At 41.2% G+C, this 27801-nt stretch overlaps 2 protein-coding genes across 7 annotated transcripts in view; both read left to right on the top strand.

The window, feature by feature from the left end:
* LOC125432917 (muscular LMNA interacting protein) overlaps positions 1–27443 on the top strand; it is a 68457-nt gene extending 41014 nt beyond the window's left edge. For 3 of the 6 annotated variants that reach the window (XM_048497106.1, XM_048497097.1, XM_048497058.1), the window contains 10 exons: positions 3445–3495; positions 5059–5142; positions 5623–5682; positions 7238–7282; positions 11131–11175; positions 14387–14512; positions 16495–16611; positions 20099–20152; positions 23806–23965; positions 25829–27443. In XM_048497106.1, coding sequence (XP_048353063.1) covers positions 3445–3495; positions 5059–5142; positions 5623–5682; positions 7238–7282; positions 11131–11175; positions 14387–14512; positions 16495–16611; positions 20099–20152; positions 23806–23964 — 741 coding nt within the window. In that variant the 3' untranslated portion in view covers position 23965; positions 25829–27443. Of the gene's footprint in view, positions 1–3444; positions 3496–5058; positions 5143–5622; positions 5683–7237; positions 7283–11130; positions 11176–14386; positions 14513–16494; positions 16612–20098; positions 20153–23805; positions 23990–25828 lie in introns of all 6 variants that reach the window. The other 3 variants (XM_048497066.1, XM_048497075.1, XM_048497086.1) reach the window with 3 other exon arrangements.
* Positions 1–27801, top strand: part of LRRC1 (leucine rich repeat containing 1) — a 462254-nt gene that overhangs the window by 161536 nt on the left and 272917 nt on the right. The gene's annotated exons all lie outside the window — the stretch shown is intronic.

The following is a 27801-nucleotide window of genomic DNA, read 5'->3' as shown; positions in this document are numbered from 1 at the left end:
CCTACAACAAGCAAAGGAAGAAAAGAAGTGAATTTATTGTAGCAAAGGTTGTGTTTATGCAGAAAGAAAGCTTAGTTAACTGTGAAGGTTTAAAATACCAATTATTTCCAGTGCAGCCAGAACAATTGTATAAGGTGTTAGAATTATTCTGAAGAGATAGTGTGCTGTCTTGCTGTTTTGTGGTTTCTTTACAGTCTTGGAAGGCTTTTGTCTAGCTGTAGTGCTTATCAGGAGCTACTGATCGGGAACTGTTCTCAATAGGTGACAAGAGATCTGTTGTGCAGGGTTTTTTGTTGCATGTTAATGGGCATAAACATTACCTTAATAGAACACTCATCCTTTGTGTTGGTATGGCAGGCTCATTTCAGCTTTATAACAATTAAGTTACACTGAATAGGGAACAAGATCTTTTATGTAGATGTTTCTGGGCTTTTTAAAAGCTGAACTGAGATGCCAAAGCTATTTGTAATAAACGATAACATTGAAAGTTAAGTGCTTTCATGACAAAACATTGAATTTAGAACATAAATAAAGATAGAATGCCACACAAACTTGCTTGGACGGATTCACCAACTTCTTGCTGTTTTGAAGCTTCAGGAAGTGGGCCATTAATCTTGATATGGCAAAATAAAATGGAATAAAAACACAAAAACCCATGACAAGATTAAATCCAGGGTCAGAGTTGCAATGGGGACATCTGGGGTGGCTTGCCCCAGGCACCGCCATTGCAGTCACGTATCAGGGCGGGGGCATGTCGGGGGCAGGGTAGTGTGTGGCATGGGTGGGAGGGGCGCATGGACAGTTCATGTCCCGGGCGCAGTTTCCCCTCCCTTCATCACTGTTTAAACCTGAATTTTGGTGGTGGAAAGTGCCATCAAGTGGTAACTGGTTTATGGTGACCCTGGAGGTTTTGAAGACAAGAGACATTCAGAGGTGATTTGCCATTGTCTGCCTCTGGGTAGTTACTCTGGACTTTCTTGGTGGCCTCCCATCCAAATACTAAGTAGGACCACCACACTTAGCTTCTGAGATCAGATGAAACTGAGCTAGCCTGGGCCATGCAGGTCAAGGCATACTTGGATCTTACAAAGGATAAGGAAGGGACTTTAGCAGCGTTAACCTGAGTAAAGTAGGCTGGAAAACTGTGCTGAAGATAATGAAATTAATTTCAATGAAAATAAATGGGTATGAAAAATCAAATGTGCCCCCCTGGCCTCTAGAGGGGACACACACACTGTGCTGTAGTTTGATCCACCTTGTGAATTATTCCTGTTAATTTCTAGTGTCAACACAGCCCACCTTTTTACCTTAGTGCATTTGGGTATGAAAAATCAATTGTCTAATTATAGGATGGGGGAGGCTTGTCTTGGCAATAGTATATGCAAAAAAGCTCTAAGGGTCTTAGTGGAGCATACGCTGAACATGAGTCAGTAGTGTGATGCAGTAGCTAAAAAGGCAAATGCAAGTTTGGGCTGTATCAACAGAAGTATTGTACCCAGATCACGTGAAGTGATGGTATTGTTTTTCTCTTCTACATTTACCTACAGTAAATGTGTTCATTTTGGGCACTATAATTTAAGAAGGATGTAGACAAGCTGCAACATGTTCCAATGGGGGGCAATGAAGATGGTGAGGAGTGTGGAGATCAAGTCATATGGGAAAATAGTGATGGAGCTCAGTGTATTTAGCCTGAAGAGGAGACAACTGAGAGGTGATATGATAACTATATTCAAGTATTTGAAGAGCTGTCATATGGACAACAGTGTGGGGTTGTTTTCTGTTGTCCCAGAAAGTTGGAGTAGAATCAGAGGGTTGAAATTTAAAAAGTTTTCATCTAAACATTAGGACAAACTTCCTGACAAATTCTTCAGTGGAACAGGCTTCCTCTGGAGTTGGTGGCCTTTCTTTCTTTGAAGGTTTTTAAGCAAAGGCTAGGTGGCCATCTGACAGCAATGCTGTGACCGCTGTGTGTTCTGTGAACTTAGGCAGATCATCAGAGGGTGGGCTGGAATGGTTGCGTCAGTGCTTAGCTCTTGTGACCCTTTCTTACATACCCAGGATAATGCTGATGATAGCCACTTCGGGCCCAGGAAGGAATTTTCTTCCAGGGCAGATTGGCCAGGGATCCTGGAGGACCTTTTGCCATCTTCTGGGCATGGGGCAAGGGTCACTGGGGGTGTGGGAACAGTAGTTATGAATTTCTTGCATTGTGTGTGGGGGGATGGATTAGATGACCCTGGAGGTCCCTTCAACTCCATGATTCTATGAAGCAACATCTCAGTTGGGCTCTGCTGGACTCCTGAAGACTTTGCCTCTTCTCAATGGTGTTTGACTGCAAACTATTGCCTAGCGAGAACTCAGAAACTGTCAGCATGTGGCAGGAACTGAAACAGTCAGTTTGAGTGCCAAGCCTTACAATTTATTGACAGTTCAAGACATAACTAATCAAAGGCAATAATGTGCCAGTCTGACTGATTTTGACTAATTAACCTCTGGCTAGTAGTAAAAACTGGTAGTAAGGTAGGCTGTGTTAACACTAGAAATCAACAGGAATAATTCACAAAGTGGATCAAACTACAGCACAGTGTGTGTGCCCCCTCTAGAGGCCAGGGGGGCACATTTCACTAGAAACTCAGCGTGACCAAGCTTTTAGGTTTCATAACATCTCTTGATTGAGGTCCCCGGTGTAAAAATTAGTTTAGCATAAAACAAAGGTCTGAACTCTCCAAGAATCATTTAAGAGAAAGCTGCATATATGCCATTAAAGGTTAAATTGAATTGAGAAAGCTACATACCATGAAAGTCATGCTACAAGGTTATTCTGTTTAACGAGACTAATAAAATATGATTCTCTTGTACCAGAAGTCATTTTCCCCCTTTCAATATGACACTTGAATCTAATGAGAGATCATTTTGTTGGTTGCTTGATTTTTATTTTGGGCATCATGTGCTGGCCTCATTGAATCATTAGGATTATAATGAAGGAAATGAATTCATAAGTAAAATAGCAAACTGTATTATGGTCCAATCCAATGGGGGAGGCAAAGTAACTTTTGGAAGCGGCATGAAACTGCATGGGTGGAGTTGCCCTCCGTACACATAGTAGGGGTATTCCAGAGGCATGGATGGAATGGAGCTGATGTTAGTCAGCTTCCATCTGGGCTTTGCCTTCTGGAACATGGGTGCCCGGGGCTTGAACTTATGCCAACCCTTTTGGTTGTCATAAGTCCATTAAGTCCTATGGAGGGTTTTTTGTCGCATGGGGAGGTTTTTGTATTTTTTGCCTCTCCGTGCCACCCAAAAAAGCTCTTGGAGGTGGTACACTAGGCCTAGGGCAGTGCTATTCACTCGGGTCTCTGCATTTCGCACTGTTGGTATTCTATTATCATTTTTAATTTTTCTCAATCCTGTCTTAATTTCAAAATAATTTGAATTAACCTCTAGGCCCTTAATGAACCAGAAAGTGAAGAAAGCTCTTCAGACACACATTCAGAGGTGACTATGATTATTTCTTCATCTTTAATAATACTTCTGTTTAAATAATCACTTTCATCCTATCTCTACTAAATTCACGGATTTTTTTCTCATTATCTCCATTTGTAATATTCTTTATTTATTCAGAATTGTTGGTCACTAAATAAATGTTTGTGTTTTTACGCAACTGTGGGGTCCCACAAGATATATGCTGTCCCAAACTGTATGGGCAGGTTGGTGTTCACTTTTGTTAACTTTAAAAAACTATTATACTGGAGCAAAGATGTCAAAGGAACGGGGGAAATCATCTTGCTAGCGTTTCAGTCAAGACCTGGGACGTTAGCGAGAGCATCTGCATATGTGAACATGTGAAGCTGCCTTCTACCAAATCCAGACTGCTCTCTAAGCTCAGTACTTTTCAGTACTGGTTGGCAGCAGAAAGATCATTCCCATGACACTTAAGCAAAACCCCCCAAAAACTGGTAAAATTCAGGTTTGGGTTATTTTGGCTTTAAAATTATTGGGAAAGATAAAACCTTAAATTACACCCCCCCCCCAAAAAAAATGAAAAAATGTGGCTCCATTTGAACCTGTGGAGAATGTCTTAATTTCAAAATAATTTGAATTAACTTCTAGGCCCATTAGAACTTCTCCCATTAGAAGCAATTAACTTCTAAGCCCAAAGAATTAACTTCTAGGCCCATTAGAATTAACTTCTCCCATTAGAAGCAATTGGAAACAATGGGAGATGCGAACGGTTTCTACATGCAACGCGCCTACCATTTTTCAGCTGTAGGGTAGTCTCTGCCACCTCTGATAATGGAGGCAGAGAGAAGCTTCCCACCGGATCATAGAATCTGACCTCCTGAACAAAACCAGACCTGCATGATCTTATTAGGAGAGTGTCCCAATGTTTGATGCCCCTACCTTGAAGAATGCTCCCCATGGACACCCCCAGAAATTTCTCATAGGTTACAATGGAGCCTTTTCAATTCAAATGGGACAGTCTCTGTGGAAACAGGTCCTTTAAAGTTTAAATAGCCAAAATCTGGTCGGGTCATCAGGGTTTTTTTTACTGGGTTGGGGTTTTTACCTGGGTCTTGTATTTGTTCCCAACCCACCCCCTCTCGGAAAAGCTGAATGGGGCCTAACATCCTTCTGATATGTTTTGACACTGCAGAAACCAGTGATTGAATACTTTCTACATGCAACGCACAGATTATCTCTGAGCACTTGCTCCTTCCTCATTGGGAGGATATCGCAGACAAACAGGCCATGAGAAAAATGAACTTAAAGGGATGAAAGGATAAAACTACAGAAAATAAAGGAACAAAGAATCAAGGAAGGATGAAAAATCATTTCACCTTTTCAAGATCAGTGCAACTAATAATGTGGGGTGGGGTTTACATATGTTAACCTCTATAAAGAGATGTTAAGAACAAGCAGAGGAAAGGAATCCAGAAGGGACTGGGTAGTCAAGACACAAAATTTATGTATCACAAACTAATTCCAGTAACTAAAGAAGCAGTTCATGTGACAGAGTGATGCATGGAGCTAATGATGTCTTTGAAAACATCACCTTAGATCTGTTCCCCAGCCCAGCTGAGACAACAGACTGAAGAGCTGTGTGCAGCAATTGATGAAGTCTTACAGGAGCCACTGTCTAAGGTACAGCAACATCTAAAATCTCAGACCGTTTCCGCACAGGCCAAAAAAGCCGGTAAGTTTGCATGGCTGCCGCTGTAGAAATGATGCTGCAGCAATGCAGCAACACTCCAGCAGCCCCACAACTGTGTATTTGAAAATCGCTCAACGAGTGAGTCTTTTCAACAATGGCACTCTGCAGCCAGCATTGTGTGAAGCGCCTGGCAGGAATTGGTGCCGCAGAGCTTGCCTCCCACAGTGGCAGCCCACACTGGCCAATCCTGGTGCCAAATGCCCGTGACGTCTACACTGGGGAAAAAAGAATGCCATTTGCAAAGCACAGCCATGTGAAGCGCCACAGTTCAGCTGATGCGAACGCTCTGTTGCTGCAGCGTTGCCAATAACACCATCCCAATGCTGTAATTGGCTTTGCAGAAATGGCTTCAGTTTCCACCCTTTTGGTTTGTGTACTTCAGTAACTTATTTAAAACTCATCTTTTTCAGCAACAACATGATTCTTCTCCAAGCTCCTTGCAGAAGCTGCTGATTTCAGATGTAGGCAAAGTAAGTGACTCATTTTTACCATATCTATCATGTTGCATGACCAGGCATAAGGATCGGTATCTTTCTTTGATGGGAAAACTAGTATATGTTGTTTGTAAAGGTCCTCAAGTTAGTTGGTCAAAAAACTGAAATTGGACCCTTCCCACATCCTTTTAGCTGGAGTTACAAAAAAGCTGCATGAAGGAGGGAAGAGGTATTGGAAGAAGGAAGGAAGAAAGGTCAATTGGGAAAAACCAGGCAGAATATTCTGAATGCTGCCATAGGGAGGGAGGGAGGGAGGTGGAGGGAGGGAGAGAGATTAGTTCTGACACATTGGAAACTCTATGAAGTTCTCCATAGAAAAGAGCCAAACTTTTGGGGGTTTCCAGGAGGTGACAGAGAAGGCAGAGAATATGAGGAAGCCAGCCTGGAAGCAGCAGTTAGTTGGTGTCTCTTTTCCCATTAAAATCTCCACAGAGAAGCTAACTGTTAATAGTCAAGCAGGCTTGGTGTCCACTTTTGAGCCTCCAAATATTAAAAGGGAAATGACAAAACTGGTCCCAGACTTATCATGCTACCATTGTTCCCGCTGGAAGCTTTTCTCAACCACCACCAGCAGACATAGCAGAACCCACCACAAACATCTGAAAAATGGTCAGAAAACTGTAGACTCCTGGATTCCCATGAGGCTTGGCTGTCATGAAGGCCATTTCTTCCCTCTGCAACTGGGGAGCATTTATTTTTTTTAATCAATAATTGAATAGCATTGTATCAATGTAATAGTAAAGCAACATGTGTATCAGGTGATACATTTCTTGCTTTCATTTAAATAAAGTAAGTTGCTAGGCACTTCTGTTGTGAAGCTATAAAAGAAAAAGCATATCTCCATAACAAGTCAGGCTAGGGACTTGTTTAAAAAAGAAAGCTACCCAGGTGATGGATGAGATTCCCAGGTGATGGATGAGGAAATGGCCATTGTGACAGTTAAGTTGTGGTGTCCAGAAGAGCACCTACCATTTTTCAGCAGTAGGGTAGGCTCTGCCACCTCTGATAATGGAGGCAGAGAGAAGCCTCCCACAGGATCAAACCTGGATTAGTAACACTAGGAATAGTTGCCTCTCCTTCCATTCTGTCTTCCTCACTCTTGCTCCCTCAAGGTGAGGGAGGGAAAGGATAAAAATAATTGTCCCAAATTTTGGGGACCTGAAAAAAATGCCCCTTAATCCCAAACCAGTAATAACACTCTTGAAAAATCTGGATAGTAAAAAATAATGTTATATTTAAAATCTGGACCCAAAATTAATATAAAGCTTTTAGACGTATGTAGTCCTAGCTTTCAGCTTTGATGTGGTAAGCTTCATATCTCAAACAAATTGTGAGTCATGTGTGTCTTACTGTAGCTTAACACATTTTGAATACATTTTTAACTGTTAATTGAATAAATATGCACATTACCTATGTTACTGTATAAATAATAAAATAACAGTAATTTCCCTAAAAATATCAACAGAATGGTAAAATGTACCTGTTATTTGTTGCTGCAATGTTAATCTTTTGATTGATTTTTTGCTTACAGACACCTATAACTTTACAGAGACCAGCTGGACGAGAAACAAGATTTGTAAGTATTATCATAGTTTTCTATGCTATGCTTAATCTGTTTTCTATGCTAGGGCTTAATCATACGACACTAGACTAGGACAAAGATTCTGAGCAGGTGCAGACTGTATTTCCATCATCACTGAGTGACAGGATAGATTTTAACATATCAAAGATGGGGGGAAAATGTTTTCCCATACTGGCATTTCCAGACAAATTTGAACCCATGTGCCTCTTTTTCCTAGAAATTAAGTTTAGGTTTTTTTTTGGCAAGAAGAATGTCCTACACAGAAATCATATTACCTATTATAATATCAACAGCACTTATGTCTAACGAACAGGATGTCATCTTAAGGGTGTGAAGATCAATGGCTGGAGGGCATTAGTAATGGAAACATTAAACCTTACCACTCAGCTCTATACTGACGAGAATTCCAGTCAGAGCCCTTCAGAAAAAATATGCCTGTATTTTCAAATGTAAGCAGGGCTTTTAAACAATTAGATATCGACAAATTTTTGTGTGAAACTGTTCCACAGATACAGAGAACAGGTGACAAATTATGGTTCTCCATCTTACGTTGAAACTATTCTTCAAAACCTCACATTATAAATAGGACCAATTACCCCTTAAACTTAACAAGAAAATTTCCAGTGTCTAATGCCCTGAATGAACCCATCTGGTTAGTGATAGGCTGAGCCAAGCAGCCCCTGCAGTGCTGGCAAGACAACAGTGACAACATAGGTGCTGGCATGCCACCAAAGGGGCCTCTTGACTCCACTTGCTCCAGTGCTCTTTTAACATTCCAGTTCATTTCTGATTATAAATTAGAGAGGGAATTCTATTACCTTGGGAATAATTATACCACCACTGAGGTAATAGAATTTCCTCTCTGGAGCTTTGCCTCCTGTTTTGCCCCGTACTAATAGCTCTGGAGATTTCCGAAGGAATAGAATAGTATAGTTAGCAAAGATGGGAAAAAACCAGACTGGATATGTTCCTTTGGGTATGCATGGTAACTTTGGGTAATGTTATAAGGAATTGTTTTGTATGTGTTTGCCATGTCCAGACACATGGACTGGGACCACAAAATACTAGCACCTTTTAATCCCGATCTGTCCCTACCCACCGCAGCCGGGATCAAAACGTCCACCTCCTTTTCACAAGCCCAGGATCAGCTCAGCAGCTCTTTTGATGCTAGTTCTCTGATTGGCTGTTTCTTTGGGGTGGGAACGTGAATGAGCGTTCCCTTTTTTTGTTTTTTTCTGTCATAGCTACAAAGCTACGTCATCACAAAGCATAGAGCTTCATGGCCAAGAACAGCACACAAAAAAGGCATGTTCCAGTTTTTTCCTTTGCATGGTCATAGCTTAGAATCCAAGAAAACATAAAAAGGTGCATTCCTGTCCACCTTGAGTCAACCATTCTGAGCATGCCCAGGGCACTGTGTGCTGTGATTGGCTGACAGCTCAAACAGAGACTCGGGGTGGGAAAAATAGCCCGGGATAATGGTGGACGATTACCTACAATAATGGCCCCATCCTGGGATCATCAGAAAAGATCCTCCTTCCTGGCGATTTTTGAAAACCCTGGGATGAGGAGGATATTGCAGGGCAGAGTCGGGACAGAACCGAATTTGGCTCAGGAACCTTGGGGAGTCCCTCCTTGAACTGGGATGTCTACCGTGAGTATCCCAAGATATTTCCCCGATGGGGAATCAACCATAGATAATTAGGTATATCGGGTTATATTTTGAAAACAGGATTTGGACAGTTAAGACCATCTATCAGTAAAGGGAGATTTAAAATTCCCAGAAGATAAAGTTAGCCCACTATTAATTTCTTCTGCCATGTCACAAATTTATTTATTACCTTTATATCCTGCCTTTCTTCCATCATGGAGTACAGCGCAGCTTCCACAGGATTCCCCAGAGTGTCTCCTGTTCAATCACTAATGAGACCCAGCCACACGTACCTTCAGTGAGGCTGCTGTATCTTGAGATACCCAGACATACACAGGGGCCACAGTTAGTTTTGTTTATGCTATGTTGACAAGGTGCAGAGGCATGGAAATTAGTTCAGCTACTCATGGGTTGCGCACACTCGTTTGGAGAAGGCAGAGAGAAGCAACATACATTCTCTGGGTAATGTTAAAGCAGTTAATTTTGTTGTTTTGTTAATAAAAGGATGTTCTCCTTTTAGCTAATGAAAGCAAAAACCTGAATGTGACTCATCCTGCCACCCACCCCTTGTCTGTTCGTTTGGCTACAAAGTTGTTGCCTTGACCTTTCTAGTGGCTTATTTCAAAAAATATTTGCTCAGCTAGAAAGCAATAAAAGCCTCTAGTTTATATTTCATCTGTATTGTTAGTCAATAGCACTAGGAAGCTAGCCAGAGAGAGGTACTTGGGGGATTTGATGAGCTGGGCTATGTGTGCCCATAATTATATGAAGAAAGTATGATCATCCTCTCTACTGTTTTGCAATAGTGAAACTATAAAACAAGATTCAGGACAGGGTTGCAGTGCTTCTTTGAATGCTTGCTTTCTGTAGGCCAGCTGACATGGTGTTGCATATCCTAATGAAGTCATATCTTGGTGCCCAAGACCTTCTAGGAGCCAAATTACTTTCCTTGGGTAATCTTGTTCTTGAGAAGGCACCTCTTTGTTTTCTTAAAAACCTTAGTTATTGCCCATCACTGCCTGCTAGCTTTTGCCCCTGTTGCATTGAGAGATAAACTGTGATGAGTTGCACATGGCAATCATTTTGCCATGTTTCCCACAGCAAATAGAAATTAAGGGCAGACTTGCAGACATGGGCAAATGATCCCCAGGTGGATCCCACTATGTATCTGCTGAGTGTTATTAAGTGATAGTTGTCTCTGTTAATTGCAGAAAGCGCTAGAGCAGTTTAAAGAAAAATGAGGTACATGTGACTGAAACCTGACATGAAAACATGTTTGAGAAGAATGCATCTTGGTAGATTTGAGCAATTAAGAAGGTATATGCTAGTGTCATGATTTCCTTCTTCCCCCTTTTCCAAGTTAGAGATAAAATGGGGTGCAAAGAGCAAAACAAAGAATCTAACTGCTGTGTATATGAAGGTTTGAGATTCTTCATTTACCTTTTTAAAGCCAAAGCTTATCTGAGCTAAGAACAGGAAAAATTGCTTTCCACAGTCATTTTCTAGCTCAAAATCATCCTCCCAAACAAAGCTGTGTTTTCATTTGCTGGGAAAGATGTAGGATTTCTGTAGCTTCCTGTTTCCACCAGATTTGAGTTGGAAAAGAACCAGAGGAGAACAGGGCCAGTGGCATACATCTGACAGACTTCCTCAGCTAATCTCAAAGCCTGTGTGGCTACTTCAGATTAAACAAATGTAGAAAATGTACTTTGAATCAAAGACTCAGGCTTGGTATTCTGCATTACTGGAGGATGCCAAGGGGGTTGAGGGGGGAACACTCTGATGGACCTACTTGATTTCAGTTTGCCATTCACAACTGCAAATGCCAGTTTGTGGATATTCCATATGGACCAGAACTGTGGACAGCACTCTTGTGTATATTCTGACCTTCCATAATTATAGCATTTGGAGTTGGGTGTAACATTCTTCGCAAGCTAATGCTTAAACTGATTAATAGTTAATAACTCACATGGATTATTCACCCTGGATTACAATGGTTAACAAAGGGAAAAATGAATATTTTATCCTTTATGCTTTTCTGCTGGATGTATTTTTTTTAATGTGAGGCTGTCAAAAATAGTAATAAGAGGCAGAAGTGAGAAATGTGACTCAACTCAACTGCCATTAATAGGTATGAATTCAAGTAATAGATTATTCTACCTGACCTGATAATGTACTTATTTTGTTTTAGGCTAACCTCAACTTACGAACGCCTACAGTAAATGAGAGTAAAAAGGTATGCTTTCAGCCTGCACTGAAATAACTTTTTCTGAAAGGGTTATGATCTCTGAAGCAGTAGCTAAATTTATTAATTTGAAAATATTAGGCTCCAAGCAGCTTAGATAAAAATGCAGTAAAAATTTACAGCAGTAGTTCAGTCAATAAACAGCAAAAACCTCACAATCAGCCTGTTATTCGGAGTAATGGATTATTCGCTACCTAAAAGGAATCCTATAAAAATGCTGTTTAGATCAAGAAGTTTCCGTCCCTCATTCAAGCTGAAATTAACTCATTGGGCCTATAGTCAAACTAAAGGGCACACAACAGATCCCATTAGAGAGTCTAGACCAGGGATCCCCAACATTTTTGAGCCAGCAGACTCCTTTGGAATTCTGACCCAGGGTTGTGAGTGTAACCTCAAAATGGCTGCTGCAGGAGCTGGAGCCAGCCATAAAATGTCAGAGGCCTAGGTTATGCATAATTCTGATAGTAACACTTCAACATTTCAGTCAAAAGCTCTGTTTAACAGGATGTCTTTTAAAATGAACATATTGTTTAATAGATCAATAAGGAACAATTGGCCATCCTACCAAAAGTGGGACTCATATAGGTGACAGGGTGATTCAGCATGGACCAAGTAAAATGGGTTGAAGTCCTTTTTAAAAGCGTTTTTTGGGGGATTTCCCACAGAACTCGTCCCCCCCCCCCAAAGCTGCTAACCCGTTTTATTGGCCAAAACAAGGGTTAAATGAAAATTGCTACTTTAGCTACTTTTTTCATTAACCCGAGTTGCAAATGCTTCCTGCTTACCTGTGTGTACTAGGACAAGCAGGGAGCAGTCAATCTCCTCCCCCTTCCATCCACCATTATGGTGGACCCCCCCTCCCGGCAGCTGCCATTAGAGGGCATACTTTAATAGGCCGCCATCGTACCATGCAAGGAGGTGGGGGGGATTCTCAGTTGGGGAGGGATTCTTGGGGGAGGATTCTTGGGGGTGGATTCTCAGCTGTGTGATGTGCATGGAAACACTGTGTTTCCGTGTGAACCATGCTGCCTCCTGCCTCTGGGATTCCAGTGATCCTGACTGATCCATACAGTTGCCATGCAAATGGTGGCAGAGGCAGTGGAAATGGGTTCCATGAACCCATTGCTGCCTGTGCAGAATCAGCTACAGAGCATGTTGATATTTGACTGTGTTTTCTTGAAGTCTAAGTGCTGACCCAGTCAAAATCTCTGCCATGCACAGCATTATCCACAGCACCAGACAGTGCTCCCATGAAAAGGTTTCAAAAACTCTGTACAAATGTTCACCTTGCAGATTCTGTGAATGGGTATGAACGCTTCATTATTAATAAATAAAACGCAATGCATTGCCTAAGGCATGAGGAAGATATGGAAGTAACTTGTTTCATGGAATCACTGTGATGTTCCTTGTTTGCAGTCTGCCACCAGGTTCCATAAGATTGCTTGTTGTAAACCAAAATTCAGCAGTATATTTCTGTCTAATAAAGGAAGCAGAGAGGCATTGCCTGTGGAGCTCTAATGTAACTAAGTGCTGGCAGGATTTAAAAATAATACTTCTTCCTGGCATATCTAACACTGAGCACTTATAATGCATTATCTTGTTATTCTTTTTTAAAAGCCCTTTAGCATTGGACAGTGTTATTAATTCTGAAGGACAAAGGGAGAAAGTGGCAATTTTCAGCCATCCTATTGTGATTATGGACAAAGCAAGTTTTGAGCCTCCCAGATCACATCTCGTTCGTTTAATTACTACACTAAACAGACTCCCAAAAGCTTTGAACAGCATCTTACTAAGATGCATCTTGGACTTCTAGCCTTGCCATTTGCCTGCCTATGGCAGGTAAACCCCTGGTGCCAGCCCCAATCTCCTGCCTCTCAAGAAGTTCAGGAGAAGGAGAAAAAATTCCAGCAAATGGCCAACATAGTGACACATTAGCAATTTCCCCATGTCTCTAGGGTCTTCTCCGTGGAGATAAGGGAAATTCCTAAAGTATCATCCAGAAGTAATGTTACACCCTCTCCAAACTCTACCTTCTGCAGGCACTGCCCTAAAAATTTCCTGGCATTTGCCAGGACAGTGGTGACAATCTTACATACTTCAAAGCACTGTAGACCAGAAAGAAGCATGAAGAGTTAGGCCTTTGGGAAGTATAACCACTAAGGCCCCTTCCGCACCTGCAGAATAATGAACTCTCAATCCACTTTCAGTGCATTTTGAAGCTGTGTGGAGTAGCAAAATTCACTTGCAAACAGTTGTGAAAGTGGATTGAAAGTGCATTATTCTGCATGTGCGGAAGGGGCCTAAGACTTGGCCCAAACAAATAAGTTAAAAGGGGAGAAAAGCATCCTAAGAATCTCAGTGCCTTCCCTCAGAAGCAAACTTGCGGTTCTTATGACTGTTTAAAATAGGTTTTGAAAGTGTTTTGACAAATGTGAATCTCAAGCTAAGCTCCACACAGAGAGAGCTGCATTGCATTAAGCCTTTGTTGCAACAACAAAATGAACATAACCACAAAGCAAGAAAGAAACTGCAGCAAGCAGGTGTGAACACATTTACAGCCATTTACAACTTGTGGTCTCGCGCTGAGCATACATTCCCTTTGGGTTTGATTCTCAGTTACGTAATGTTTCTCCCTCTTTGGAACTCACCGTGCTCTCACATCAGAGAATCCCCACAGTTTCCAAAACCTGTTAAAGTATTACTTTTTCCTCCTTTTGCAGGGAAAGCGAAGGAGATCACTATGATTAACCTTTATTCTGGTTTTATTGCTCCTCCCTGCCTCCCCCCCCAACAACAGCAGTTTCTCCAACTCTTTGGACCGCCATGTCAAAACAATCTTTAAAAAATTTCTTACAGTAATGTTGCTTGATGCAGGAGTTGTTTTGGCTTCCAGTTGAGTTGGTGGTGCTCAGCTGTAGAAATGCAGACTGAGACACTTTGAACTGCTGCTTCGATATGTAACTGCACAGTAATGTTGGAGTGCCTGTGCAAAAGAAAAAAGGGGGAGGGTTATTATTCTGTGTCACAAATTACATCCTACCATTATCAAGAATACCTACTTCCTTCCCCTTTCTCCCTACTCCGTACCCCTTCCCGCAGGTGAGTGGGTGATGACCAGATGATGGGCCTCTCCCCCTCCTTTTCTTTCCCTCCCCCTAAAATGAACAAACATGCCCTTACCTTTCAATTTCTTCAAATCCAGACAAGGCCTGGTGTTATCCGTCCAACAACTGTGAAAGCAAAAATAATTTTTAAAAAGGAGGATCCCATCCAACCAAACCCATTCAAAAAGTACCTGGAAGAAACCACAGAATCCCAAACTGAACAGGTAAGGTTTTTTAAATTAAACACCGGTTTTCAGGATTTCATTTGATTTTTAACAGTTGAATTTTATTAATAGATTTCACAGGCAATGAAAAATATGCCAGTGAATATTCTTTAGACACTGCAGACAAAAGTGGTATACTCGTTGGCATGGAAGCTGCTTATAGTCCCAGTGCTCAAGGAAGTTAGGAACATGTCAGCTCTCAAGTTTTCTTAGTTGCAGGTCATCTATCGCATTCTCCCTCAAACATCTTACATATCACCCTTACATTATGCTTTGGGAATTTAGATATTTGGTCAAATCAATGGCTGCTATTGACACAGTTATGATTGGGAAATTGGAGGTTTGATTTCCAGATGCTTTGATTTGGAATCGTCTGGAACTGTGGGAGAAAGGCATTCAACCCTTTCTGAGCCCCATTTTCCCAAGCTATATCACCCCAACAAAACCCTAATTTATTTGTTCGTTTATTGTCTCTTTTGCTCAGCAAATCTAACAGAAACTTTGAAGAACTGATAAGGGGGAGGGAAAAGTTAAAATCTGCCTCTGTTCTGATCCAGTTGCTAGTCTCCTTCGTCAAAAAAAAATCCCATGTCTATTTGTTTTGACCTTCAGCCATCAAGCCTGGGTGACTTGAATACACTCCCACTCCAATGTACCTTAAAACATAACTGTGCATATAAACAAGTTGCAAAAAACCCCACCCTGCTGAATCTGTATCAATTTTGACTTTACCTTAGCAAGCAGGATCAGATAGTGGAGTGCGTGGTGCCAATTTTTGCAGCTGTTTGGTATACTTGTCAGTTTATTCAGTCTGAGGATGTAGGCAGGGCCCTTGGAGGTTTGAGGACTACCACTTGCTTATATAACCTTTGACTTTCTGGGAGAGGGGCTGATACACTGGGTCCAAGAGGTAGCTAATGCTGCCTTGACAGAGGGGGTGGTCACCCCGGGTTGAAACAGGCTGAGGTTTGTCCACTACCAAAGAAGCCTACCCAGGAAATTTCAGCCATTAAAAGCCAAACTCATTTCTTGAGCGAAGTGGTTGAATGTATGGTAGCTGGACAATTTCAAGCTTTGCTTGTCGAAATGGATTGTTTGGATCCTTTCCAATCTTGTTTTGAGCCTGGTTATGGGACTGAACCCGCTTTCGTCACCCTGATGGATTACCTGCACTGGGAGTCTGGCAGATGGACTGTGACTCTGTTGATTCTCCTGGAACTCTCAGTGGCTTTCATTACCACTGATCAGAGTATCCTTTTGGAATGTCTTCCTGACCTGGAACTAGGGAGGCACTATTTTGTGATAGTTCTTGTCCTACCTGGAGAACAGGTTTCAGAAGGTGGTGGTGGAGGACTGCTGCTCAGCCCCATGGACCTTAGCCTGAGGGGTCCTGTAAGGCTCCATCTTGTCCACTGTACTTTTCAACATCTACATGAAAACTCTGGTGAGATCATCTGGAGGTCTAGTCTGGATTGTCACCAATGTGCAGATGATACTTAGCACTCTCACCTGCTTAGGCATATAGGCTGTAGAAACTCACCTTCCAAGTTTAGGGGGGTAGCAGTCTGGGAGAGAGTGTTCTCAGTCATGGAACTAGAACTCCGGATGTCTCTTCCCACAGAAACTCTTTCCCCCACGTACCAAGATACCTAACAAGAAATCCCATGAACTTAGAAAATACAATTGAAGTATGTTAATAGGTTATCAGCAAGATTTTTTAAAAGGCATCTTCTCAAATCATAATTTTTCCATCCATAATCTGCTACATATTAACTGTATTAATGTCAGTCAAATCATACTCTTCACACTTAGTAAACCAGCTAATTATGACTCTTCTTCTGAAATGCAAGTGAATCTGCATGTATATTTCATCCACTAATCAATCCCTTTGTCTACTTCTTTTTCTTCTAGGATTCAACTCTTTCCAATCCTTTTTTTCATACTAAACTTAACTGCCCTGACTGTCCACATTAAACCCACAGGTCATTTCTCATGCTGATTTGCTAACTCCTGGACCCTTCAGTCATTTGGGTTCCATCTTTGCTGAGACTTATGATAATTCCTATAGTCCTTACCGTCACAATACTTTGTATAATAAGGTGAGAGAACTATCCTTCCTGTGGGTCTATTGTGGGGAAAAAGCAATATTTGAGAAATAAAAATGCTGGAAGATCTATTACTTCTATTAATGAAGTCACGGGTATGGTTTGGTTCCTAATAATAGGAAAATGTTTTAGAATCCCTATTTGTATTGCTTGAGGCTGAAATATCGCAGCTTCCAAAGGCCAGTCACTGGATGTCAAGGTATGGCAAAGGATTTGAGATAGTCTCCCTGATAACAGAAGTTACAGATGTAACAGTCAACCCTGGAATACAGCCCCAAAATAGCAAGGGCTTTGCTGTCCCATAATATTTAACAGTGCCACTGTAAGAATCAATATCAGTTCCTTTTTCTGTGCATGTTCCATGTCACTGGCTGATGTTCCTGGGTATGGGAGAAAACTCAGTGATGGTGCTGTATCATATAATGACCATTCTTAAATCATATAATGATTAAATAATATAATGACCATTCTTAAATCGAAGTCCAGGGTTGTTCAGTAGTTAAAGGGCAAAAATACATATATTGAAGATATAAAATGCAGGTCTCAGTTCTGTGCAACCTCAATTTGTCCTGGGGCCATGCAGGAGAAAATGAGAATTTAACCCTTCATCCTCCACTTATTTGCACTCAAGCTCCCTGCATTTGAAAATAAGAGAAAGAGGGGAAAACATGTTTTTAAGGGCACATTTTCATCCTTTAAAATGCTAACAGAACAAGAAACCTGTTTTTGATTAATGCAACTAGCAGAGATTGAAAAGCTTCCCTCCTTCTCACCTGCAAGGCGCTGATACAAAAGGAAGGCTTCGCAAGCCTACAGTTTCCAACTTCTAGTCAGACGGAGACATAGCATCATCATCATATCTGTTTTTGTTTTCTAGAAGAGCAGATACTGATCTCCATTCTTCAAGCTGACTAGGGAATCAGGCTGTCAGACAGGGCTGTGGCTCACCAATCTCATAAGGTTGTACACAGATAAAATTGAAAAATAGGAAACCATGTGTACCTCCCTGAGTAGGTTGGTGGAAGTCCAGCTATAGATGTAGTAGATTTGGGGAAGAGGGAAAATATGCTGGGGACAGGTGTTTTGTCATTTCAACAATATCCCTGTTGTAAGTAAGTAATCTTCTTCCACTCTAATTCCATTATTGGATCATGAAGGCTAAAATGAAAGATTATACTGAGGACAGATGCATATAAATATAATTGTGAAATTAACGATACACGTTTAACTTCCTTCTGAATTATCTTTTCTGTTTTGAAAACATTTAAACATCTTTGTGCTACAGAACTAACAACTGTACCATTCTGCTTTATGACCATCTCATTTTCAAAACTTTTATTCATTTTAGAAAGAATTAGATCATCAGCATCAGTAAAATACAGCCAGAAATCATTTCATTCACAGTTACTACCTCACATTTAACCATAAATGAATCTCTGAGTTAATTGCTTTTGAACAAAAAAGGATTCCTCTCTCCGAAAGCTTATTTTCAATGGTTCTCCCAAGAAAGCATTGTGGATTAACCTTGTGAAAAAACAGTGTCTCTGGAAATGCCAAGGCTTGAACATGGAACTGTCTGCACACAAAGCAGATGCTTTCCCACTGTAGTGCATCCCCGCTGCTAAATTGAACTTATTACTGCCAGGAGTATTTCCCACTTTTTTCAGTCCTTTCACCATCTTTGAATCATCATGTAAGCTCCAGGTAATGCTACGTATACAGTGTTAATGTTGAGGCTGGTACAAAAGAGAATAGCAAGTTTCCAGTCTTCTATCCTATGTAAGCTTAAACAATATTGCTAGTCCTGAAATATGTTCCTGCTTGTAAGTTGGGAGCATATAAGGATATTAGGGCAAGGTATAACAAACTGGATTCATTCCATGATTCTATTGATACAAGTGAAAGATCCATGAAGACTCATGGGGAAAATCTTATGTTCCTTAACCTATTCTCATTATTTCCCCCCTTCCTTCCCAATCACATCATATACAGCTTAGCTTCTTTTCCAGATTCCTTCCCATCTGTTTCATTCCCCATCTTTCTCATTCCCCATCTGTCTCATTCCCCATGTCACTTTCCTTCCCACTTCCAGCTTTTCTGTTTTTGTTATTTCCTTGACTCTCTCTACTCCCCATTCCCCCCTTTTGGTTTATTTTCTTCCTCCCACATACCCCATATTTCTTCTTGTTTGCATGCCCATTTGTCCTTATTTTTCCATCCCAGTTTCTCCCTACCCACTGCACAATTTTCCCTTGAGAAAATGTGCATTGACCACGGATTCTGGCAACGCGCCCTTCCCCACTAATCCGGGAACTGCTCAGCCACTCTGCCCTGATTGGCTGCCGAGCCGAGATGGGCGGGATTTTTAATTTTTTTTTTGTTACCGGAGGCATGTTGGCATGCGCATGGACGCAATGGAGCAACGTGGAAACAGGGACAACTCCAAGTCCTTTTCCATATAGTCTTGGCCGCCCATGCGCATATGCGCATGGTGTTTAGTTACCCTGCAGACTGTTTTGTTCCCCGCAAATCAGGATAGAGCATGCGCTTGTGCACATGTGCACACGTGGACCCCTCAGAGCAAAATAAAAAAAGGAGGGCTGCACACGCATCGCGCACAGCCCACCTCGCTCCCATTGGCTGGGAGTCGCTGGAATCCCCTATATCACTGCCTACGGTGGGGAAACAAATCTGGCTTCAACATCCGAGATTCTCCACTAGCCTGTTTTGATGCTTGATTTTTGAAAAAGTTGCAGAAACAAGCAGGTTCTGGGAAAACGCAGGAGAAGGTGGAGAACGAGTGCCGGAACCTGTTTGACTTCTGGTTCGGAGACCTGGCCGTGGGTAATTTGTAATAAACACGTGTTTGTTCGCGTGAGTAACACGCAATTTATGGTCCAGGGAAATCGACCAGAATTGGCTAGTCAAAACAAAATGGCTGCAGAGGTCTTGGCATTTTAAAATCTCCCTTTATTGTTTTACGGTGTAAGGGTTTTTCTGCAAACTTTGAGGTTCCCCCACGTTTGTAAAAAACTCCATGGGCATGGTCCTGATCTGCAGATTTAACAATTCATATCTAGGCCCAAGTTTAGAATTGAGTATAAGAAAGATGAAAGCCAGATTTCAACACTCATCCCAACATTCCTTCATATTTTATTGTGACCAAGAAGCCAATTCTAAAATGATCCTGTTAGTTTAGAATTGAGTTTGATTATTGATGACCAAAGTTACCAGGGAGTCACTGCATACACATCCTCACTGGAACTCTGTACCCACAAACTGATTAGCCTAAATACTTTTTTTTTCCTGGTAACATAACTTTTTTCAACATTAGATCATGAAGTTAGATGACAGAAACTTGCTTGCAAAAGCTGAACATTGCATTGGCTTGAATTTCAATATGTCAAAAGTTTTTCATTGTGTTCCAGTTTGGGCAACCTGTGCCCTATGTTAATGTTCATGTAATTTCAATCATTTGCAGCCCACTCATCCAATAGTGCCTATTCCAGAAAATGAAGCACTAAGCTCCAAACAGGTAATGCCATTTCAGTTTCATGTAAATGCATACAAGGTTATAAAAATCAATTTGTTTTTGTTGGTTCACTATAGATGGTAAAACCAGCAGACAAGAAATCAATGATGACAAAAAATCTTTATTTAACAGAGCAGTATGTTTCCCATTCATGTTAAATTATTTCATAGGATTTCACTGTCATTTAAGTATGCCACCTGGTTCTGATATAAGGTAAAATTCTGTATTTTATTCATGTCATCATGGAACAGTGGGAACTTGCTGTCCTGGTCTGCATCAGTCCAGGATCAGCAGAACTTTTTCATGCTAAGAGTTGTTTTTCCTCACTAATCCCCTTTCCTCATGAGGCTGCAAATCAATGGAGGGGTGGTAAAAAAAAGGGCAGATGAGAAGTGCATAACAAAAAGAGAGTGGTGAATGAACTTCTACCTTCCCAGAAGACAAACCCTATGACCTGTGATCTCGAATATGCAAGAGATTGTGTGGGTTGCGCAATGGAAAAGAAACACTGCATATTTGTTTAGAAAATCTCCAGGTTGCCTTTCATTCTAAGGAATTCTCAAGGTAGTTTACAGAATTTTTACAAAAGTACATAATTACATAAATTACATAATTACATAAAAACCATTACATAATTAAGAACATAAGAGCAATCATGCTGTGTCAGACCAAAGCTTCCTGTTTCACAGAGTGGCTTATTAAATGCTCCTGGAAGGGCAACAAGCGGTATGCAGAAGTAAAAACTTCCTTCTGTTACACTGTTCTCCATCAAAACATTTTTCTGCCCAATGAATATGGAGTAGTAGTCATTATGGCTAACAGCCATCAGCAGACTTATCTTCAGTGAATTTGTCTGATTCTTTTTGAAGCCAACAAAACTCGTGGCCATTACTATATCCTCTTTGGGAGAAGTACTTCCTTTTCATCTATTGCTGATCAATAGAGGTAAAGGGAGAAAAAGTTATTTGTATCTGTTTTCTCCACACTAAGTATAATTTTGTAAATCTCTATAATTCCCCTTGCTTGAAATTGGTTTTTCTCTATGGCCGTTTCCGCACGGTCACGCTGTGGGGGTGCGTCGGCATAAATGACACTGACGTACCTCCCCAGGACCATTCGCACAGACTGTTCCAGTAGGGGTGGGGAAGACGGTGCAGCTCTGGGCGCCAGATAAGCGCTATCGAACGCCACCATTCCTCCGGCCTTCCAGTTAAAGCACAGGCCAGGGATTGAGCCCCCCTGCCCTGTGTGACAGCTCTGGAGTCGCAGGGCAGGGAGGGCATGTCCCCTGGCCTGTGTGATGCGTCGGAAGGCTGGAGGGACAGTAAGGCGTTCAGGAAAGGTGGAAAATGGCACTTTCCAGTAAGGCGTTCGCACGGCAGCATTTGGAAGCCGCTGTTTCTGAAAAACCTTGCTCAGGGAGCAAGGTTTGGAAACAGCGGCTTCGCGCCGCTTGGGAGTTACGAGGCCAGGGATGCTTTTTTAAGCATCCCTGGAACACTGTATTTGGCCCGTGCAGAAAGGGCCTATAACTGAAAAGTACCCAACTCTTTAGTCTTTTATTGTGGGAAAATAGTTGCAGCCCCTTGATTGTTCTATCCTTTTCTGCAGCTATTCCAGTGCTACAAGACCGCTGAATTAAAAATCAAAACTAACCAAAATTATTCAGGGATATACGGTCCTTCAGTGTGTATACCTAGCCATACTGGTTTTACCATGTTCCAAGGTTTCACCATGGCTGGTAATGAAAGCAGGTTACAGAACTAATTCCTGTTGAATTCTGAGAAAGCTTCTGAGGGCTATTTACACAGGTCCCTTATTTTCATTGGGCAATGAAAATGAAAGTCTAATAATATTATTTTTCCAAAGTAATGTTTAAAATATCTCTAATTTAGTTTTGCAAAGTCCTAAATGGCCTGGGACCCATGTACCTGCGGAACCATCTCTCCTGGTACAATCCCCAAAGAGTGCTTAGATCTGCAAATAATAGTCTGCTGGTGGTCCCTGGCCCAAAGGACATTCGACTAGCCTCAACCAGGGTCAGAGCTTTTTCAGCCCTGGCTCCAGTCTGGTGAAACACTTTGTCCAATGAGACCAGAGCCTGAGGGATCTTAGGCAGTGCCACAGGGCCTATAAGACAGAATTGTTCCATCAGGCATATAGTTGAGGCAGCTATGATACCATCTGGCCTCCTTCTCGTCCTCCTCCTCCTCCTTCTTTCCACTGTTTTCCATCATCAATCCTTCGAGGGGGTGGGATGTTGCTGATCGCCATCTTGTGATTATTCTAATACATATTTATTGTTGTCGAAGTTTTACTGTTTTAATGTTTATATTGTTTTAGATGTTTTTTAGATTGTATTAATATTATGTGACCTTCCCCAAGCCCTAAAGGGGAGAGGCAACATAGAAATCTAATAAATAAATAAACGAGATTGGCTTGACTTGAACAGTAATTACTTATGATAGGCATTTTCCTGTTTGAATCAGGCTTAAAGGATCATTGTAGGGAACCTATATCAGCACATTAATTTATCAAAGCCGATGAGGAATCTTAGCATGAATACAAGAGTAGATTAGGATCCTGAGTGGAATGTTGTAGTCATCCAGAGTGCAGCAGAATGATCTGGGTTTGCCTGGCTGGGGTGACAGGGATGGTGATGGATTTTCTATCTTAAAGGCATCTTGTGTTTCATTAGAACAGGAAATAAATAGTTGGCAACACTTCTGAGCTTTCTTTGGTGTATCAGAGTTTCTATTTCATGAGGGAAAGATTTGGATAATTCTTCAAGTTTTCTTCTCATGCCGAAGAACCTGATGATTCAGCTTCTCCTTTTCAAATAGACCTGTTTTGGTTGGACAACTCAAGGCCTGTGCCGCTTGAAAGACTGGGGACCATTAAATATGCATAAATGGAACAATTAAATATGCATTTTTGATAACTGAGACAAGTTCTTGGCTCATGTTCTTTGTACCATGACAATTAGAAATTTGTTTTTAAGGAAACCCGATATACCCAATAAACCCAAGTTATATGTTATTCCATATTCCAGTATGAATTCATATTTATTCCCTAATAACACTTCTCTTCATCCCCTCCTTCTACTGCCTACCCTGTCTTGAATGTTATTACTGCAAGGTAGATATCTCTTTTTTGAGTTTGCTCTGTAAAAGGGAATGAACATTAATGACACTAATTATTATTATTTAATGTAGATTTGCGGTCTGCTACATTCCTTGGTCTATTATTGAACAGCCATGTGATAGACCCACTTATCCCAGATTGACTCATGTGCTTTGAACTCCATGAAAACGTGTTGTGTGCTGCTGTACTGTGCCAGCTAGAGTATTCCAGGTGTGGAATATTCCACCAACAAAGAAAAGGGGAAACAGACACAACCCTAATCCAGTATTCATTTTTAAATAAGGGGAATACTCCACTCTCCCACAGCTGTGGGGAAGATACTCTAAGACAGAGATGGCATGATATGTTCATTTCAGCACAAAAATAGCAGGAAAAATGTGATCGACTTATAACCCTATTCATTTTTCCTTGATTGAATTCTGAATGCCAGATTTGCATTTTCAAAAGCAAACAAAAACATCTCCATATTGTGTTCAACATAACAGCATCCTTTTGAAATCCCAATTTTGCAGCTTCACTCTGCTGGAGTACAAAGCCAGACAGACCTGCTAGTCCACCATGAAAACAAAGATGGAAGCAGAGGGAGTTTTGCAGACAATGTACTCCCCCACAGCAGGGATCCTTCCCTACTCAGAGGAGACCCAGGAGATTATCCTGCTAAACCCAACTAAGGTAAAGACATAGTTATTGTTAGTGGTAAGCCTACTGTTGTGTAAACACATCTCTTACATGTACATTCATAAGGAAATGGCATTTGAACCCATGATGTAACTGCCTTATACTGAGTCAGACCATCAATCCACCAAGTTCAGTATTGTCTGCTCAGATTGTCAGCAGAGTCTCTGGTAAAGGTCTTTCACTTACTACTTGATCCTTTTAGCTGTAGAGCCAACTCTTATGTGCTTAATATTTTTCACCCACATTTGTTGTGTTTAATCTTTAGGGTCTGTTGCCCCACAAGGATCCCCCCCCCAATATTTTATTTTATGTACTGCATTGATTTATGTTATTTATAGTCCACCTTTTTCACAAGGACTCAAGGCAGATTACACACAATGAATCAGTACAATCAACAACACAGAACATTCAGTAACTTATACATTAAGATTTTAGAAGTCTAGAATCATCAGAAAGAACTGAAGCATAGCAGAAGTATTCACATGACACATGAAGTGGTACAGAAATTATATACATGGGGTCCTACTTACAGTAAGCTGTACATAATAGTATAGATCACAGTGCCTAATTGTTTATCTAAAGTTTGTAAAACCATTTTGTATAATGCAACCCTATTACCTGAGCAGAAAAGCCCTCTTGAATAATTCAGTTTTGCATAGTTTATGGAGAGCTGGGAGTCAAACCCTTGCTCCATATGGGAGATTCCATACAATGCTGTGCCCAAGCAGGCACAATTCAGGTATCTCCCACAGTTTTCTTCAGTGAGTCATAGAAAAATAAAAACCAAACTTGCTACAGCTCCTGGGAGGAATCTTTGGGGTGGCTGCCAGCACAGCATCTATCTGTCTGTAGCCAATACAGAGAGGGGGTGGAACTAGCCTTCACCTTCAAATTATGATGCTTAGCTCTGCATTTCCTCTTTCGACTCTTTTAAGGCTTTCTTTTCTTTCCCAGCCAAGCTGTGGTGGGACTTTACACCATGGCTCAGTGGGGAGAGAGAAAAGTCACAGGGGAACCCAGTGTAGTGATGGCACCTAGCTTTTGTGGCAACAGCAGAAAGCAGTGGAGGTGGTTTCCCATTCAAGTGCCGACCCTGCTTAGCTCCTGAAATGGGGCTGTTTCATGATACCTTCCCCCAATAAAACACCTAACTGCTGTTATAACATCATACAGCAACAAATTCCGCAAGGTTAATTAGGCACTGTGTTCTTATTTGTCTTAATTTCTTAAATTACCTTTCCTTCATTTGCATTCAATTTGTTAATAAGTAGTGGGCAGCCCAACCCAGATGGGGGTGTGGGGCTAAGTGGCCACTGGAGTCAGCACAGTTGCTCATGAAGATGGGTTTGCCCTCCCAGCTGGCGTAAGTGGTACTTAGGCTAGTTGGGAGGGCAAATAGGGAGGGGGCAGGCAGTGCAGAGCTATGCTGCATTCCATGGCACCCAACTGGCTTCCAGCTGCCACTTTTAGAGTTGCTTTGGCCTACCGTGGGTGCTGATGCAACTGGGGGCAATCCCGACCATCTCCAGGAACTGGATCAGGCTGTTAGAACCATAACTAATGTTACAATCACCTGTTGTATTAATTCACACTACATTTCCCTCCATCTTATTTAGAACCTGAAATTAAAGGGTATAACTCCATTTAGTACTGAATTGTTAGCTAAAGTCCATCAAAGGTTTCTCATGTAATCTTGACAACACCCTTGTAAAGTAGGGCAAGACTGTTACCCCACATTAGAAATGGGGGAGAGCATAATATGTTTTGAGGTTGAGAGAACAGTGGTCATACCATATGCCATGTTCTATGTCTGTGATACGTAATGTGCATTAATTTGTTCCTGCTTTTCTTTTCCAGACATACTTTACGACTCGATGCCAGTTATAAAGAACGCTTATCAGTCTGGCACAATGCTGGCATGAAATCCAATACAGAAATGAACCAAAGTGTTGTGCCTCATGCTTCTCTCTTAATTGCAATGTACGGGTAGCACACAACACTGTTTTGAAATGGCAATCGGAAGCATGGCAGCCCAAGAGCCTCAAAGTTGCAGCAACCCAGGCAAAGATCAATCACCATCTCCCAAAGTGTGTGATAAACTTCTACTGTATTTCGCAAAGTGAAACAGCTGCTTGATTGAGAAAGCCACGTCTAGTCTGAAAAGGAATAAAGTTGAAATATAGTGTAGAACGTGTCTTGTGAATAGTGATGTGAAATCAGTCTGCATAAATTTTCCAGTTCCATCTGAAGGCTGAAACCATCTGCCGACTGACAGGAGTTTTCCATCATTCTCAACAATACCCCCCCCCCACCCTTTTGCTTTATTTCTGGAAAGTATGAAACTTTGTTTAAAATCTGTGGAAAATTGGGTTGGTCCTAATAAATGCTACTGCTTCTTCTAGTGTTTTTAGATTATGCCTACTGAATTCCAGTTTACAAGCATTTTCGGACAGATTGTTGGCAATAGAGATATCTCAGTGGAAATACTAATCTCTATATTACAAATTTATGCTGCTCTTTCTCCAGTTTAAGGCACTTTTAAATGATTCTTTATTCTCAATTTCATTATCACCTAGGTTAGGCTGAAAGACAATGACTGGCCCTAGGCCTCCCAGTGAACTTCATGGTGAAGGATGGATTTCAACGAATCTCTTTGAGAGTCCTCATTTGACTCGATAGGCAAGCTAGCTGCCTGCTAATAGAATGTAACTTGCCATTAGTCTGAATGATGTAAAAGTAGTCATTACTTTTAAGAACCTTTCAGAGAGTCCACAGTAATTGCTGCAAGCTTATGCCAATACCGAAGGAATTTTCTCTTTTCCATACATTATTTATGGGTTATTTTTCCCTGATGGTATCAGAAATGGAAGAGCCACCTTATTCTCCCTAATACACTCAACAGCTTTCCTCCTACCTTATGCTTCAGGTTTCACCTTCAGAATATTTTGTTTCAAGTACCACTACTTGAAATTGCTTCTGATGTTTCAGGCCCTCAGCTTGTTACATGAAAGCATACTTCATTTAAATCAGTGGCATGTAGTCTCAAGTAATGCTATTGACACAAATAGCATGCCCAAAGAACAAATGGTCAGGTCTGGTGTATGCAAGCATATTATGCAAGTTGGAGTAGGGAAGGGGTATTATGCAAGTATTATGCAAGCATATTGTGCAAGTTGGAGTAGAGAAGGGGTCTGAATTTTGTCTTTCATGAAGCAGTGAGCCAGCATGGTTGACAGTGACTGATTGTTGGCTGGAGTCACATCTGCAGGGAGTCCTGTTTTTCATGCTCAACTTGGCTTTCCTCTAATTCAGATCAATAGGTATTTCATTCCCTGTGATGAACACTGTGCAAATGAAAGAATGATAATATGTATAATCTGGATGCTAAACATTTGAGTCTAAAACAGTAAGAAAATGTGGGTTTAACTGATCTTTTGAAAAAAGATATTAAAAGCAAGGGTTAAATAAGAAATATGAACAGCTTGCTCACTGAGTTTTCTAATTTTGCCAAATACATCAAGGAACAGGGTAAGAAAGAGGAGAAAAACAAACCAATAATTTCACAATCACTAGCCCTACATTTTTTTAAAAAAAACTTCCTTTGTATGAATGGAGGAAAAAACTTCCATTGGGACAGTGCGATTGTCACTGGTGGTTAAGTGCAGAGATACATGCAGAGGTGGGATCCAGCAGGTTCTCACAGGTTCCCGAGAGTAGGTTACTAATTATTTGTGTATGCTGAGAGGGGGTTACTAATTGGTGATTTTGCCACGTGATTTTTGCCTTAGTTACACCCCTCTTCTCAGCAGTGGCGCGCAGAACTTGAAGCA

The sequence above is a fragment of the Sphaerodactylus townsendi genome, linkage group LG01 (genome assembly GCF_021028975.2).
Source record: "Sphaerodactylus townsendi isolate TG3544 linkage group LG01, MPM_Stown_v2.3, whole genome shotgun sequence".
Taxonomy (NCBI): Eukaryota; Metazoa; Chordata; class Lepidosauria; order Squamata; family Sphaerodactylidae; genus Sphaerodactylus; species Sphaerodactylus townsendi.
Note: the sequence above shows the minus strand (reverse complement) of the source record. Positions and strands in the feature narration are given on the sequence as shown.